The sequence below is a fragment of the Protobothrops mucrosquamatus genome, unplaced genomic scaffold (assembly GCF_001527695.2).
Source record: "Protobothrops mucrosquamatus isolate PMUCROS unplaced genomic scaffold, P.Mucros_1.0 scaffold8, whole genome shotgun sequence".
NCBI lineage: Eukaryota > Metazoa > Chordata > Lepidosauria > Squamata > Viperidae > Protobothrops > Protobothrops mucrosquamatus.
This window is the reverse complement of record NW_015386395.1, coordinates 2,916,126-2,932,961: the sequence shown is the minus strand read 5'-3', so window position 1 is coordinate 2,932,961 and position 16,836 is coordinate 2,916,126. Positions and strand designations below refer to the sequence as shown.

The 16,836-nt window shown below is 41.3% G+C and overlaps 1 protein-coding gene across 1 annotated transcript; it reads right to left on the bottom strand.

The window, feature by feature from the left end:
* Positions 1 to 4,826: 4,826 nt before the first annotated feature.
* Positions 4,827 to 15,970, bottom strand: RABEP2 (rabaptin, RAB GTPase binding effector protein 2). Its single transcript, XM_015810289.1, has 12 exons — positions 15,902 to 15,970; positions 15,403 to 15,633; positions 15,151 to 15,269; positions 14,897 to 15,046; positions 13,576 to 13,896; positions 10,928 to 11,023; positions 9,568 to 9,666; positions 8,329 to 8,469; positions 8,033 to 8,210; positions 7,837 to 7,848; positions 7,677 to 7,747; positions 4,827 to 5,254 (listed from the first exon to the last, which is right to left on the bottom strand). The coding sequence occupies exons 1-12, from the start codon at positions 15,906 to 15,908 to the stop codon at positions 5,201 to 5,203; spliced, it is 1,479 nt and encodes a 492-aa protein (XP_015665775.1). The 5' UTR covers positions 15,909 to 15,970; the 3' UTR covers positions 4,827 to 5,200.
* Positions 15,971 to 16,836: the final 866 nt, after the last annotated feature.

Here is a 16,836-nt window from a genome sequence, read left to right as displayed (position 1 = left end):
CTTCCTTTTGCCGGAAGTGCCGTCATCAGCCGCTCTCCTGACCCGCAGAGTACCCGTAAGGAGATGGAGAGAAATGGCACGCGCTAGATCTAACTTCCGCTACAAATAAAAAAAAAAAGGCGCTAATTTTGAGGATCACTTTCCGCCGTGCAGCCGGCTTAAATTAAATTATCCTGCGTATTGTTTGTTTTAGAGGCTGAACTTCCAATTTACTTTTTAATGCTGTTTTGAGCGGCGAAGGAAAGACTTTTTTTCCCTTTTTTTTAACCAGTCGGTAGAAAGACGAGAACATTTGTCATGGTTGTATTACTGGAGGAAGGACCTATGGAGCTCTTGTTTCAACTCCATCTTCTATCATTGAAGTTTAAGACTATTGAATCTCACTTCAGCCTGCCACACAGGGCTGTTGTGGAGAAAAATTGGGAATATGTACAGACACTGAATTCGTAGAAGAGAAGCAAGATATTAAAAAATATCTTTTTTTTCTCTGCAGGGGTGATCACTTTTCCTCAAGGCTCGCACACCTTGGTGAACGATGTGAGGTGGCCTTTCTGAGTGTCAGAGATGGCACTAAGGCTGAAGTCAACACCTGGTCTCCACTTCAAGAGAACCTAGATAATAATAATAAAGTTGGAGGGGACCTTGGAGATCATCTAATCCAACCCCCTGCTCAGGCATGAAACCCTATACCATTACGGACAAATGGCTGTCCAGTCTCTTCTTAAAAACTTCCAGTGTTGGAGCATTCACAGCTTCTGGAGGCAGGTTGTTCCACTGTTAATTGTTCTAATTGTCAGGAAATTTCTTCTTAGTTCTAGGTTGTTCTAGATGGCGTGTGTGTGTGTGTTAGTGAACTGTTGCTCTTTCGTTGGGGGCAGACTGATGTGCCAGCAAAGTCAACTTAGGCATTTTCTGAATTTTGAGCCAGCAAAATAAGCGGCAAACAAATTTAATAAATACATTATTTTTTTAACATAAGTCTGGTAGAAGCCCTGGGAAGTATCTGCAAATAGTATCTAGATGTGCCAAATCAGAGATTTTTTTTATTATATGCCAAGTCCAAAAGGTTGCTATCACTTAAGGCACCAGGCTAGAAACCAGGAAACTATGAGTTCTAGTCCCACTTTAGGCATACAAGCCAGCTGGGTGACTTAGGGTTGGTTAGTCTCTCTCAATCCAAGTTCACCGCCCTGGGTTGTTTTGAGGAAAATAGAAGGAGGAAGGAGTATTCAGTATGTTTACTGACTTGAGTTATTTATAAAATAATAAAGATGGATTAAAAAAATACAACAAGAAGATTCTAGTAGCACTTTCTGGTAGGTTTCCTGCATAACATGATGTTCATGTATCCTCTGTGTAGTTTATTATGACTTCAAGGAAATTGACTTTTTGTAGAAAGGTCACGGCTGAAATTGATGCTAGGGTGGAAGTTATTGAGGTCATGATGGGATTTGGTGATTCTTTTCTATAGGTCCAAAAAATGAAAATATTAATTTTCTGGACCTATTATACACAGTGCGAATAGAATAGGAATAGAAATAGAATAGAATTAGAATAGAATAGATATCAGTCACCTGCTATAAATTTTTACAAAAGAAAAACCCTAGAAAAAAGATAAAATTGTATTTCAATTTGCACAGTCAGATATTTAGGCTTGATACTGTGTAAGGCAGGAGTCTCCAACCTCATTAGGCATGTGGGGTATGTTGTGAACATATGAGTACTCTCATAATGACTATTGGGGGAACTTACATTCATAACAGTCTAATAATGATAGTAGTAGTAGTAGTAGTAACAACAACAACAACAACAACAACAATAATAATAAAGTTAGAAGGGACCTTGGAGGTCATCTAGTCCAACCCCCTGCTCAGGCAGGAAACCCTATACCATTTCAGACAAATGGCTGTCCAGTCTCTTCTTAAAAACTTCCAGTGTTGGAGCATTCACCGCTTCTGGAGGCAGGTTGTTCCACTGATTAATTGTTCTAACTGTCAGGAAGTTTCTCCTTAGTTCTAGGTTGCTTCTCTCTTTGGTTAGTTTCCATCCGTTATAAAACATTGAGTTGCTAGAATGCTATATGCCAGCCACCTGATCTCCCCTTTCACTGTTCTTTTCTGACCAGCTGACCTAACAAACATTCGGTTACATGTTTACTTTGTTTTATTTACAATATTTATTGAAGTTATATGGTACTCAGTTGTAATTGACTCATAGTGGCTTACAACAATATAAACTAGATAACAATCACTAATAGTATCAACATCTGTTTCTCATTCTTAATGCTATAAGCTGTCCAGAGTTGCCTTGCAGCGAGATGGGTGGCAAAGAAATTTAATAAATTCTTATTTTTTTTTACATAAAGTCTGGTAAAAACCCTGGGAAGTATCGGCAACCATGCTAGCATCTAGATGTGCCATATTAAACATATCAGTTTTAAACTTAGTGGCACTAGAGAGGTCCTGATTCATGTCTACTCAGCACTGGAAATTTGAAGGGTGATTTCTGATGAGTCATTCTTTTAGTCCAACCTGCCCCATAGAATTGGGGAAGAATGGAAAAGGGAATGCAATGTACAGTCGTAAAGCTCTTAGAACACAGGTAGTCCTCGACTTACGAGCACAAGTGAGCCCAAAATTTCTGTTGTTAAGTGAGTTTTGCCCAACTTTACCTTTCTTCCCACAGTTAAGTGAATCACTGCAGTTAGGTGAGGAACACGGTTGTTAACTGAATCTGACTTCCCCATTGACTGCGTGTCAGCAAAAGCCGATCACATAACCCCAGGACACGGCAACCATCATAAATACATGCCAGTGATCAAGCATCCAAATTCTAATCACGTAATCATGGAGATGCTGCAACTGTCATAAGTGCAAAAAGTGGTCATAAGTCACTTTTTTCAGTGTCGTAACTTGAAATGATCACTAAATAAACTGTTATAAGTCGAGGACTACCTGTAAAGGCACAGGGTATACATCTAACCAATAAAACTGTACATATATTCCCCACCTTGATTTTTTTAATTTAAATTCTGACAATCTCCAGGAACTATGTCCGCTGAATCCCAAGGTAAACTGAACTGGAAAAGATTGCAGTAGGACAGTGGTGGTGAACTTATGGCACGTGTGCCAGAGGCAGCACTCGGAGCCCTCTCTGTGGGCACACATGTGCCGTTGCCCCAGCCTTGCCTCCCCCCGTGACCCACTCCTCACCAGCAGCCCCCCTGGAGGAGAGTCGCCCCCAAGCGTGGCCCATGCGGAGCAGCGCAGCCAAGGACATGGCAGCCTGGCAGCATAGATAAGATTCTGCCCTCACACCCCATTGCGCACAGTTGATGCTGTGGGGCGCGGGCAGAGGGCGTGGCCGCAATGGCACTGTTGGGCTGCCTGGGCGATCTGCGGCGGGTCCTGGAGGTGGTGAGTGGCCCTGTGGGCAGGCGGGGCAGGGGGTGACGCGGGGGCAGGGCCAGCTTTTGGGCACTTGATCTGTAAAAGGTTCACCATCACTGCAGTAGGACATAGGCAATGAACTTGAACCTTGTGTATTGATCATGGATTTTTTTTTTTGATACAAGACCATTGCTTTCTAGTTGTTAGTTTTGCAATGAATTCTTAGTCTCCTTTTTCTAGGATAGAAGGATTTCTATCCCATATTTCTGAGAATTAATGGACCTAAGGCTCTTTTCCATTACACTGTTGAATAAGTGATAAAATTTTGATGCAGAAAAAATACTATGAGAAGAACTGGCCAGCTGAGTGACCTTGGGCTGGTCACTTTCTTTCAACCCTCGGAAGGGGACAATGGCAAATCACTTCTGAAAAATCTTGCCAAGAAGACTGCAGGGATACTTGTCCAGGCAGTCTGTGAAAATTGGACATGACTGAGAGGAAGAATTTTTAAATTATTATTAAGAATTTTTTTTTTACACAGCATTAAACCGCTACAAAAAGAAAGAAGAAAAAGGTATGAAAGAGTAAAAAAGTGAAAGATAGGAAAAGAAAACTCTAAAGTGATTTCTGACCTTCTTTGCAGCAGTTGCAAACAAATTTACCATTTCCACCAACCCAAATTGCATTTCAAGGTTCCCTTCTCATACACAACTCTTTTTAAACAGTAAAGCTAACTAAATTTAACCTTGTTTTTGATCTGTATCTGCATTGATCTTCAATTTTTGAAATTCATTCTTTCTTCCAAATTCAGCAATTTTTCCTCTATGATCCGGAGTGCACATGGGCAATCTCTCTTTTCTTGTCCAGAAAAGCTCTGCAGGACTGGGCTGACCACCAAGTCAGAGTTCCAGCCTCAGTGTTGTCTCCATGCCTTCAAAGATGCATCAATCTGCCATTTTCCTCACCCAGAGGTCCCAGATAAACTGACCATTTTCAAGGACAATAGTAATTAGAAGTACCTGAAGCCTGAGTCAAACTTGAGCTAGGAACTGCAAGTTTGACTTCACACAAGCTGATGTCACAGGCTTTTGGGTGGGAATTGTGTTTGGTTCTATACATCAGACTATAAACAACGTTGCTTGTTTGGCTTTGACATATGGATATGGGGGATAGAACCACTGTGGTTTATTCAGCAATCTATAATTTGGTGCAAAGGGTGAAGCCAAGCTATGTGACAGGGAGATTGTTAGGGCCTCTGAATAGAAGACAAAAGGAAGAAGGCAAGAAACAGCCACAACAGAAGCCCTTCCAGCTGGATTCTTTTCATCTGCCTTGTACAAAAGAGCTAGAATAACATAGATGCAAAATAATATTTATTATAAATGTTTAAATCGCTTGCAAGCTGCAATTTTATCTTGAAAAGTGGAGGGTGTCACTATTCATAATGTTCGTTTTGAGTAGGCTACTTTGGTGCATTTTTGTTAGGGTGATAATACTTTGTGGTACCCCCACCTCAACCTTAATTAATCAACTTTGAAAGGGAGAGGCAAAGGCTAAGAAGGTTATAAAAAAGTCTTATTTATTGTGCTCTGGAGGCTCCAGTGTCCGGACAAGGGTTGGGGGGGAGTAACAAAATAACCCAGCCATCCCTACCTCCAGAGTTCTGGTACTCCTATCCATGCAGAGAGAAGACCCGGAGAGGCTCTGGAAGAGCAAGTTGACCCTTTGGTGCCTGGAAAGTCAAGACTTCCCTGAGGTTCCTGGAGTGTCAGGGATGGGAACACAAGAGGCCCAATTTCCTCATCCTCAGTCTAAGCCTCTGGCCTCCCTGGTAGTCTACTGGCTTCTCTCACATCAGGCTGCATCTAAAAGTATAAAGAAGGAAGATGACTGAGTCCCACAAACATCTCTCACATCCCCCGAAGTACATGAGATGGCCAGAAGGACTCAGGTGCACAAATAAAAGTCACAGGTACCATCCTCACTTGTCAGCTCAAACAGGAGGTCCACCCACATAAATATGCCCAATCCCCAAAGCTAACAATTATAATTATCATAACTGAGTGCTGCTTGTGGCTGTTGGGACAAAGGCAAGCGCCTGCCTGTTTCTTACATTAACTTTTTTAATATATATTTTATTACTAGCTGTACCCGGCCACGCGTTGCTGTGGCTCAGTCTGGTTAAATGGAAAAGAAAGAAAAGAGAAAGCGCGTGTTTGTAATATGTTTAATTTTACAATGCTTGTGGGTATGCTTTTACGTCCAATAGATGGCGCTGTTTTTCAAAAAAAGCATGTTTTTACCTGCCACAGGTGTGACATCTATATAATAGTAGGTATATAAAAACACGCGCATATTCAAATGCAACGTTGTGTCAAAATTTCAAAGCAATCGGTGAAGAACTTTAGGAGATTTAAGATTTTGAACAAACGAACATTTACATTTTTATTTATATAGAAGATAGAAGATTATTAAGACAATGCCTTCCAATTGAACAAGGCTTTGCCTTCAGATTGGAACACCATGAGAAAGGGCAATACTAGTCCTGCACTGTGTCTCTGCTTTGCCTACATCCTTTCACATTTTCTTCTCAAACTTCAAGAATTAAAACATTTTTTTGAAGAACTAAATGAAATTCTGAGGTCACCAACAATAAACACACAGTCCTGGAAGCAACCAATTGTTACTGCATAGAACGCATTCTTTAAAACAAGTGAGAGAGGTCGCATTAATGAAGACTGCAAGGGTAGTGGACTCATGGTGTGTGTGTGCGGGGACTGCTGTCCTCACCATATAGAATAGTACACTGTAACTTGCCTATAAAGATAATATGAGATATATCACAAATTGCTCTAGAGCACTTAATACTGCTTGAAGTTCTTCTGTGAGAAAAGATCTACCTCATCCAAATCTGTTCTGGGCCTTTCTTCTATGACCTAGCTATGACTTTGCCATTGTTTTTCAACCACATTCCCTTTTCATCTTCCCATTTCCAAATGTTTATATTCCTCCAGCTTGGGATGTTCTACAGGTCAGAAATTCCACAGATTCTGCAGTAGAAAGCTACAGCTCTGCACTTGCAACCAGGCTTGACCTAAAGCAGTCTGGTCAGCTGCCTCCTGCAACAGAACTACATTGATTTCTTTGAGGCCATTTTAGAAATATTTGGGGGGGAAATGCCAGTGTGTCATTTTCCTCAAACTGAAATATGAAAGGCAATTTAGTAAAAGGCTAGAACAGGGGTGCCCAACCTTGACTACTTTAAGACTTGGGGGCTTCAACTCCCAGAATTCCCCAGCCAGCATGGCTCACTGGGGAATTCTGAGAGTTGACGTCCCCAGGTCTTAAAGTTGACAAGGTTGGACACGTCTGGTCTACAACTAAGCAATAGATTTAAAGAGTTAATGTGATTATCAGCTTCTCAACTCCAATTAATTAGGATCATTTTTGTAGACTCTTGAAATCCAACACAGCTATAATTCCGAAGATTACTAATACATTCAAGTGAGAAAATGTTAAGTACAATCCTAGTTAGAAGCAGGATCCTAAAATGCCTCAATTTTATCCAACACATTAGCAGAAGTATTTGCAGCCTTCCCTAACTTTGTCCTTCAGATAACTTGTTCATGATGCCTAGGAGAAGAACTGAAACCTAGCATATATGAATAGCAGAATTTAGAGAAATATAGAGAAATGTCTTTCTCAGCCTCATTTGTGGGATCATGTTGGTTCTGAGGAAATGGGCAATTTAAGAAGCATTTTGATCCTCTCATATTCTTCCTTTGACTTTACATAACATGGAATCATCTGACCTGATTTTTCCTTTTTGTTTGGAGATAACACCCTTGCATTCAAAGAGTCTAGCAAGTTTGCAACAAATTTATTTAAACCAATCTTACACAAGTAAGGAACCCACGAGTCAATAATCCAGTGCAGTAGGTGTTTCTGCAGGCCCAGTTGCTAATGTTTATCGAAACTCAATGAGAAAGTGTTCACTAAAATTATAAAATTAATTATATTAATTAAAATAAATTACAGGAGGAGCAAATTGCTTTATGATGTGAAATTGCAAGGTATGGCAGGGCAGAAATACATACTTTTTCCCAATGTGATGGCTTCCAAATAATTTTGAATTTGAAGTCCCAGAATTCCCCGAGATTGTATCAAACATTGCAAGATTTGTGAAATCTCTGAGAATTTGGGCCCTGCAAGGACACCAGACTGAAAAAAATACAATGGAATCAAGTTTTGAGAAGTGAAGATTCCTGGGTAGAAATTCAAGCATACCTGAATTCTATTCAGCTCTTCTTGACCTTGCTGCAGCCTTTCCATCTCACTCTGAATGCTATTCAAAGAGGCTGGAAAGGAAGACAAGAAGTCCAGTTCATGAACATGCATTAATGGTACAATGGAAATATATGGACCATACAGATTGAGAGCATCTTACCTTGCAAAAGCTCTTTCAGCCAGAAGCAGCGGAAGAAAAGGAAACAAAAAGGAGAAGTTGTTAATGCTAAAGAGAATTCCTCATATCAAGTTTCTAAATGCAGAGGAACTGGTTTTTAAAAAATTAACACTTGCCAATTCTAGAGATTTATTTCTATCTGTACAATCAGGATCACCATCTACTTTCCTCTGCCCACCTCTTTCTTCCCGCTCTCTCTCCAGCACCCCCTGCAGGCTTGACTGAGATGCTGCTTCTTCATCCAGCCGCTCCCGCAAGGATATAATTTCAATTCGCAGGCGCTCAGCCTGATGCTCTGCAGCCCGAAGTTGTAAAGCAGACTCTTGTCTCAGCTTGGACACCATGGCTTGCAGCTCCTGGGGAAGGAAAAAGAGAGAAAGAAATCTGTTTTATTAACAGTGAAATTCAATCCGTACAACTCCAGCAAATCTCATTCCTCAATCTCAATATCAGCAGAAGTTGGAGTCTAGGTACCGGCACTGTGTTGGGCAAGCTCCTAGTTTCATCATCTGTTGGGAGAGGATTCTGGGAACTCATCCCCCGCAGCCCTTCATTCTCGGCATTGAGACGCTGCACTTCGTAGCTGAGGCGTTTGTGGGATGCAGCCAAATCAGCCTGGAAGAAAACCGCAAGGGGAGGGAGGGACAGACAGCAACCAATAACTATCCTATTGATGTCTCCAAGAGAGGATTTAAAGGATTCTACATGAGAGCCTCTGAAAAACACTTATCCAGAAGAGAAGGCTCAGAGTTTATAAGTGAGGAAAGGTCTGGAATGATCAAATCTACAGTGGACAAGATATACAGATAGTCTTCAACTTACAACCATTTGTTTAGCGACCATTCAAAGTTAAAACAGTACTAAAAAAAGTGACTTATTGCACACTTATGACCATTGCAGCATCCCCATGATCACGTGATCAAAATTCAGGCACTTGGCAACTGGTATATATTTATGATAGTTGCACTATCTCAGACTCACGCGATCACCTTTTGCGACCTTCTGATAAAAGTAAATGGGGGAAGCCACATTCGCTTAACAACCACATGAGTCACTTAACAACTGCAGTGATTCACTTAACAACTGGCAAAAAGGATGTAAAATGAGAAGCAACTGACTTAACTGTCTTGCTTAGCAATGAAAATGGGATCAATTATGGTCATAAGTCGAGGACTATGGAAGGACTGTTGGTACATTTGGTACATTCAGAGAAAGTGGTACATTTGGTGGTACATTTGGTACATTCAGAGAAAGTGCCATCTTTCTAGGAGAAAACTCTATTCAAGACATTTTACAATAAATACACAAACTCCTCATCCCTAGTAGGAAAACAGTGAATGTCCTGGCAACAACTTGCACTTGCAACTCTTTGTTGAAAAATCAGAAGTGCCACACACAGGTTTTCTTCTGTCCTCAAGTCCCCAGTGGTATATTGTATAGTTGCATCTGGACAACAATGCTCTACTGAGGCTCTACTCATCACAGATAGGCAATTCATTTCCTACCTTATTTTCTCAACCTCTACTGCAGAAGACCAGATAGCTTTTAAATTAACAAGTCAATAGCCTTGGAACTCCTCCTACCTAAAGTCTGAGTTCTAAAGATCCCAAATTGAGCACAACATAGCAGGATCATTTTTCCCAGGCTTCTCTTCTGATTCTTCTGTTATCCTTTGCTTCGCTTCCAACACTGTCACCCATCTACTATACTCACAATCTGCTCTTGAGTCTGCCGTTGCGTTTCACTCACGGTGGTTTGGAGGTTTTGGAGAAGGTTCTCTGATATCTGGATCTGAGCCAAAAGAACCTGAACCTACTCAGAAAAAATGAGAAAAGGGGAAAATCGGATTTGTGGAAACTGAAGTTTGTATTCTATCCATGAGCTAGCAATGCACATTGGTTAAGATGCTGCCCTACGAGTGAAATGTGTCAGGTTAAAATCACCAAACTGCCTATGGTTGTCATGTTATCTTTAGCAAGTCTATGACTAATTCTGCAGAATGAAATATGCCGTAATGTGGCTTCCTTGATTTTGGCTTAACATCTGGTGTAAACTAAGCCTTATAGGCTGTAATTTATAGCTTAGGGGCTATGTTCACCCAATATCTTTTCTCTTAGCTTTATCTGCATCCAGTTCAACCAGTTGGTTTTGATATGCTGGTGCTATAGAATCTCAAGGAATGCTTCCTTTCACAGCATACACATCTGCCTAGAAATCTACATCATCCTTGAGAGTTTTTTATCCAAAACCTTAGATGAATAATCTTGGATCCTCTCTACCATCCATACTTTTTCAAATACCAGGCAGACCATTTTGTCTTCTTATAAATAGATTCTGAATATTTATTTTTAACTATACTATCGATAGAGTTCCAGAAAATGACAACATTTGAAAGAACTTGTCCTGGCCTGGATACTGGTTACTACTTGGAGACCTCCAGAAAATTTAAGGAATGATAAGCCAATCTAGGAAATAAAATATTCCAGTAGAAAGCAATGGCAAACTATTTCTATATGGATGTTTCTATGAAGTTACTGGTGTTTGTTAAGTTATTTAAAATTTAATAGCTGGAGCAGTGAAGGATTGGACAATGAGTAAGAACACAGAGTTATAGCTAATTGGTTAAAGGGAGCTGGCCACTGCATGAGGGAATCTGAGATGTGATTGGTTGCTGTGAGTAAAGGGGGAGTTTCCTTGTTTCCCGCCTTTTTTCCTGTGTGTCCTGTGTGCTCTCTGTGATTTATCTCATGATGTTCCTGCTGTGCTGATTTACCTGACTATGCTCCTGTTGGCCTCTCTTATTTACTGTAAATATATTTATTTATATAAAAACTACAAGTTCTTGTCAGTGTCTCTGACTCCATTTGGACACCGGCTGCGCAATTTCCTGTTTTTATATAGGTGATTTGATATCAACCTGGTTATTTAATATTTAGTGTTTTATTATGTCTTTTCATATCCTTTATGGATACATAGATTTAATCCTGTATTCCACCTCAAGGTCCTTAGAGAAAGGACAGAAATCCTACTTAACATATTAGAACTAGCATGAGTTCCAAGACATGAAATTTACCTGCTTACTGCACTCTTCATTGCTACGTCTCAATGCCTCTTCCAGGTTAGCTTTCTCCTTTGCTCTTTCCTCCAGAGTTCCACGTTGCTGTTGCACCTGAGGAGGCCACCAAGGATATAGGGGATGAGGAAAGGAAGCCTTTAGCTTCTCATCTCCCATTTATCAAAATTCTCCTATAGTTGGTTCTCATTTAACAACCACTTGTTCAGGGACCATTTGAATTGGCAACAGCATTGAAAAGTGGTATCTATGACTGGTCCTTAAAGTTCCATCTGTTGCAGTGTCCCTGCAGCCACATGATTGCAATCTAGGCACTCAGCAATCAGCCTGGATTTCTAAGAATAGGATTAGGATTAGGATTAGGATTAAGAATAGAATAGAATAGAATAGAATAGAATAGAATAGAATAGAATAGAATAGAATAGAATAGAATCTTTGTCACTTTAAATGTACATTAATCAGCATACATTAAAATGAAATTTTATTGCATTCAGCTCTCAAAAAAATACCATTATGCATATACCCATACACACACACATATGATACAGAGAAACATCAGTCTAGTTCGAATGTATACATATACATGGTACATGGTGAAAAAAAAGAATCCTGCAAATTTACAAGATGGATAAGGAACAAAGCTGATACAGAATCTAGTAGTTCTGCTATAAATGCTTCGAAACCTTCTCCCAAGGGGGAGCAATAGGAACAGACTGTGAAGTGGGTGTGAACAATGCTTCAAGCTCTAAGCAAATAGCACTTATAAGCAGTATCCTGAATAATGGGAAGCATTATTGTTGCAACATCCTGCAGTTACACAATTGCAATTTGTGTCTTCCCTGCTGGCTTTCTACAAGCAAAGTCAATGGGGAAGCTGGCAGGAAGTCAAAAGTCACACATGTGAGGTCCTTGCTTAACAACCCACACAGTTCTCACTTCACAATGATTGGGAACTGCCAGAATTGCCATTGCTAAGCAGCACAGTCATGTGATGTCACATTTTATGACTGCATCACTTAGCAATGATAATTCCAGTCCCAATTACCCTTGTAAAGCAAGGATTACCTGTATTGCTCACTATGCTAATAGGAATTATCTTATTATTCCTCTGGGGAATTATCCCTCTGGGAGTTACAAAGTTGATGGCAGTCTAAAAAAATTGTCAGCTAGCTGTAATATCCTCCAAAAAACTTTCCAAAGCAGCTAAAAATCCTCGCTAAGATAACTGTGAAGAACACCAAAGTACAAAGGCAGCACAGAGAAGTCTTGAAAACTAATACCAACAATACTGATTATGTAGAATCATTATCAAGTAAATCCATCCACAGCTGGTGACAGAATCAGGAGGCCTCAATCAGCAGGGTATTTTAGAACTGGGGGCTACAATGAAGAAAGCCAAATATAAATGCTACTTGCCCTTTTCATATTCCTAAAACAGAGATAGGCAATATTGTACTTCTACAGACCCCCTCCCTCCTCTGAAGCAAGCAGGGTTGGAATTTATGATGCTCTTGTAATATATTTGTGGGAAGAGTTGAAGGAAGACAATGGGTGCTTTAAGCCTATCATTTTTTTAAGGTTTAAAGAATTTGATTTGGTATTTTATTTCTTAACAATCATCCCCTTCAAAAAGAAGTTGCAAGAAAAGGAGTCAGGTAGCCTTTGCTTAATGACCCTAATTGGGACTGCAATCCTTAAATGAAGTGGTCATTAGCTAAACATGTGACTGCACTGGTTAGCAATGGCAATTTTAGTTGTCCTGGTTGTGGTCATTAGGCAGGACCGTGCCATTCTTAGGCAAAGGCCTCACATTTTTTCTTGCCCAGACACATTTGCCTTTGCTTCAACTTCCCCCTACCTGCCTATGCCCCCCCCCAATCTTTGCCCTTTTGGTGGCCCTGCGCTTTACCACCTCTCTGCTGCTTTCTTCCTCCTACTGTTGACAAGGGGCGTTGGGCCTGGCCATTGTAAAACAGCAGTGATAGCTATGTGAGGCCTTCCGTGGCAGCACCCTTTTGAAATATTTAATATGACCTAACACATGACCTGTTCTCCATGCTAGATAAAAAGAACCCATTTAAATAAATGAGTCAAAAACATTTTTAAATTTTTGCCACTGCGTAGCAGTAGATCATTTTCCTCAATAAATAAATGAACAGGTATAATGTTTTCAGTCAATTCGTTGGGTTCACTTTATCTAATTTTAGGACTTGTGTGAAGAACAGATTACCTTTTAAGACATGTCTATGCAGAAATGTTGGAAATTCAAAAGGGTTCACAAACTTTTAAACACCACTGTACATAGTTGAAAGTTGCTCTAAATGTTTTTGTAATATTCCCAAATTCTTCCAACATCAGTTTAGGGTGCTTAATTTCATAATGCCACAAAAAAGGGTACAGCAAAAGGAGGGAGAAGATGACCAGAAAACAGCATGAGTGGACAGAAGCAAAACAGAGGTAGGTAAATAAAAAGAAAGTTTATGGAGTCTTGAAGTGGAAGAATTTGAAAGTAATTTGGAACATAATATTCTTTCTGTATAAAAGAAGTTACTATCTTGGATGGCCATATCCCGAAAGGCAGGACAAAAAGCACCTTATTGTTAGAAATATCTCTAACAATAAACTATCTTTGTCTTTCACACACAAACCTGTTCTTGCAGCTGAGCCCACTCTGATTCAGACACAAGCTGGTATCCCGCTGGTGGTAAATAAATAGTCTCAGGCACCAGGGTTCCAGTTGAGGAGGCAATGGAACAAGTCTCAGGACTTGGGGGACGTCTGCGTCGGATAGAATGCCCGGAACCTGGTGCCAAAGAGGAAAATGAAGCAATGGAGATGCTGTCCAGATTACAAGCAAACTTCTCTGCTACTCCTCCTTCCATCAAAGGAGCCTGGTGACTTCCAGGCAAATCCGTGGACACAGTTTCGGGGTCAGCAAGAAGGGATTCAGCTGAGCTACATAAAGAATGCTGAAAAGAAAAATATGGGAGTTAAAAGAATTCCAAGCTGTTCAGATTGGGTATTGCAAAGTATTTATAGCTGGGACTCTTATTTTTAGGACCGTTTAATTCAGATTCAGAATAGATCATCATGGAGAAAATCTATTTGTGCGATCACCAGGAGTTCAAAAAGACCTGATGGCACAATCAATTTCACATAGAGTTTTCCCAGTTTGCATGACCTGACGAAATAATGCTCTGAGCATCCATACTGAAAGAAATCAGGAAGGAAGCTGAGACCCAGAGATCAACTTTCTCAGTAATGCTGCTCTCCGTCTGGAACACCCAAGTTAGATGTGGCCCTGCACTGATGTGTCAGAAAATGGCCAAAAGAAGGCCACTTTAAGAAAGCTTTCAGACTTATTTGACAGTAGCCACTGGTTTATTTATAGTTTTCAATCAGTTCTGCGATTACTTAGTGGGTTTACCAATGGATTTTATTAATGTTTTATTTCATGTGTTGTAAGCTGCCTAGAATCAGAAGAATAGGAAGCATATGCCTTTTGGTAAACAAAAAAAGTCTATAACCTGGCCTAAAGGACTTTCCCTGAATTTTCCATCATTAATGGAAGACCTGTAAATTTGCACTGCCCAGAGTTTTAATTAATTGTGCAGTTCATAAATATGTTTGAATAAACAAATGTCTTTCATTAACGATTCATCTACAACTTTCGCAGGCTTTTAACCATCCTGTAAAATTTACTTTGTCCTCATAACATTCATTTTCTGCCCCAGTCATTCAGTTCTGTCTTCCTTGCCAATCTATATTCTTTTTTGAGATCCACCTGCAACACTCAGGTGCAGAGTTGCAGACTTACATTTCTGGTATTACATGCACAAAGGCTTGGCATCTATTTATTCTGAGATAGGCATCAGTTTCAGATACATTTTGTAAGATATTTCATCCTTCCTCCTCCTTTCCACAGTATTTTAACCCTATTAACCTACCTTTATGCATCCCAATATTTACCTTTCCTTCTGTCCCTCTTTCCCATCTCGCCTCCTCACTCTGCAGCTCCTGAACCAGACTCTCAGCGTGGGCCAATTTTGCTTTCAATTCAGCAATTTCCTGCTCCATCGGCAGCACAATGGCCCGGAGTCGCTGAGTATCCTCTTGTGCCTGTAGAGAGAGAGACAGACAAAGGTTTTTGTTTTTTTTCCCCCTGCCCACTGGAAACTCAGCTCAGCACTCAAAAAGAGATTCTGGTTGAGTGCATTGCTTACTTTTTCCATCTGTTTCTCCAATGAGTCCAGAGGATTGGTCCTTGGCAGCCTGCTCCAAACATTTTCCCGGCTGTCACGCTGGAAAGCTGACAGACGGGCCTCATAGCTGGAAATAGTGTCTAGAAAGGAAATAAACCTTTGAGCTGCCACCTCCAAGGCAAGATCCGATCAGGATGAGGAGGAAAGGCTTAAGGCACTTAGGCAAAACAACTCCAGCTCCTTCCCCACCCACCATGACCTGCACTCCTTCACCTTTCAAGATAGTCTGCAAGGAAGCCACCTCTTCCTGGCACCGGCGCTGGACAGCCTCCACTGCCTCCTGCTTGGTGCCTTCACTCACTGCAGCCACAGCTCGGACCGTCTCCACTTCGGCCAAGGCGGCTGCCAACTGGGCTTGCAGGCTTCGGATGGTCTCTTCAGGATCGGGGTCCCCAGAGAGATTCGGGACGGGAGGCACGCCCACATCCTGCACCCTCTGAGGCTCTTATAAGAAAAACAGGGACGGGAGAATGACAAACGGAGCTAGACTGGAACCCAGAACTGCCCGTCCCCCAATCTATCACATCGCTCAGCCAATAAACTTTGTAAGCCCTGGACCCGAATTAAACATCCCGGCTTGACCTTTGACCTTGCTCAGTCTGGGTGACACCAACAGGATCGCCTCTCTAGCAAGCCCCATAGCCACGAGGGGCGTGGCTTCCCGCTTGGTCGCCAGCCCACCGCGGGGAAGGGAGGGGGCGTCCGCGCGTACCTTCCATTCTGCCAAGACTTTTCTAACTACTGCTCCGGCGCTGGCGGTGCGGCAGCTGCTGCTTTCCCCGGAGACCGAGCGAGGCCGGAATTCCCCGAGAGGAACCGGAAATAGCCGAAGGAATTCGGAAATGGTCGCGAGAGAGAGAGAGAGAAAAAAAAAAGCATGGATGTGCCGAAGATGGCCGAACGATCGACATACCGCGGTTTAAAGGTTTAAGGTTGGCTCTTTGCGGGACTGCCCGAGACTTCTCGACCGTTTCCGAAGAGAACCGAAGGGAAGTGGCGTATTGGTGAGGAGGAAAGGCGTTTGTCGAAACGGTGTTTTTGCATATCCAGGAATTGTCTTTGAAGTTGGGCCCGAGGATTCAAAAGAGTAGTTTAAGAGAGAGTTCAATCTTTGGATTGGAAACCTGTTTTTTCACCACCACACACAAAAAAATGCCACGTTCCGGGACAGGTTTTTAAGAAGAGATTGGACAGTCACTTGTCTGAAATGTATAGGGTCTCCTGTTTGAGCAGGGGTTGGACTAGAAGACCTCCAAGGTCCCTTCCAGCTCTATTCTGATTAAAGGGGGACTGAACATAGCTTTCATAATCATCATCGTCATTTTAGCCATTGTTTATCCACAGTAGGATGAATGTTTCTATTTTTAAACCTCAGCAACATTAAAATGCAGGATTGGACATTGACTGCAGTAAACATTCCGATTCCGAATGGAAGTCCATGAATCTTAAAGTTGCTGAGGTTGAGAAACACTGATACAATGTTGGGTAAATGTCTCACATTGGATACAGCAGTGCAAATATAGCCCCTAGCCTAGACTGAGGTAATTATACAAACTTTTCAAAGGCAGTCAGTTCATCTTCTGGACTGGATGCATGTTATGTTAATTTCTTACCTTGGGCAGAAAAAAAAATCCCTGGTGCAGATGC

Coding starts and splice junctions, on each gene's coding strand:
- RABEP2 (XM_015810289.1), bottom strand. Junction 8,211..8,328: donor GCTTGCCCAACACAGTGCCG/GTACCTAGACTC, acceptor TTCCTTCCCCAG/GAGCTGCAAGCCATGGTGTC. Junction 5,255..7,676: donor AAGAGCTGAATAGAATTCAG/GTATGCTTGAAT, acceptor TTATACTTTTAG/ATGCAGCCTGATGTGAGAGA.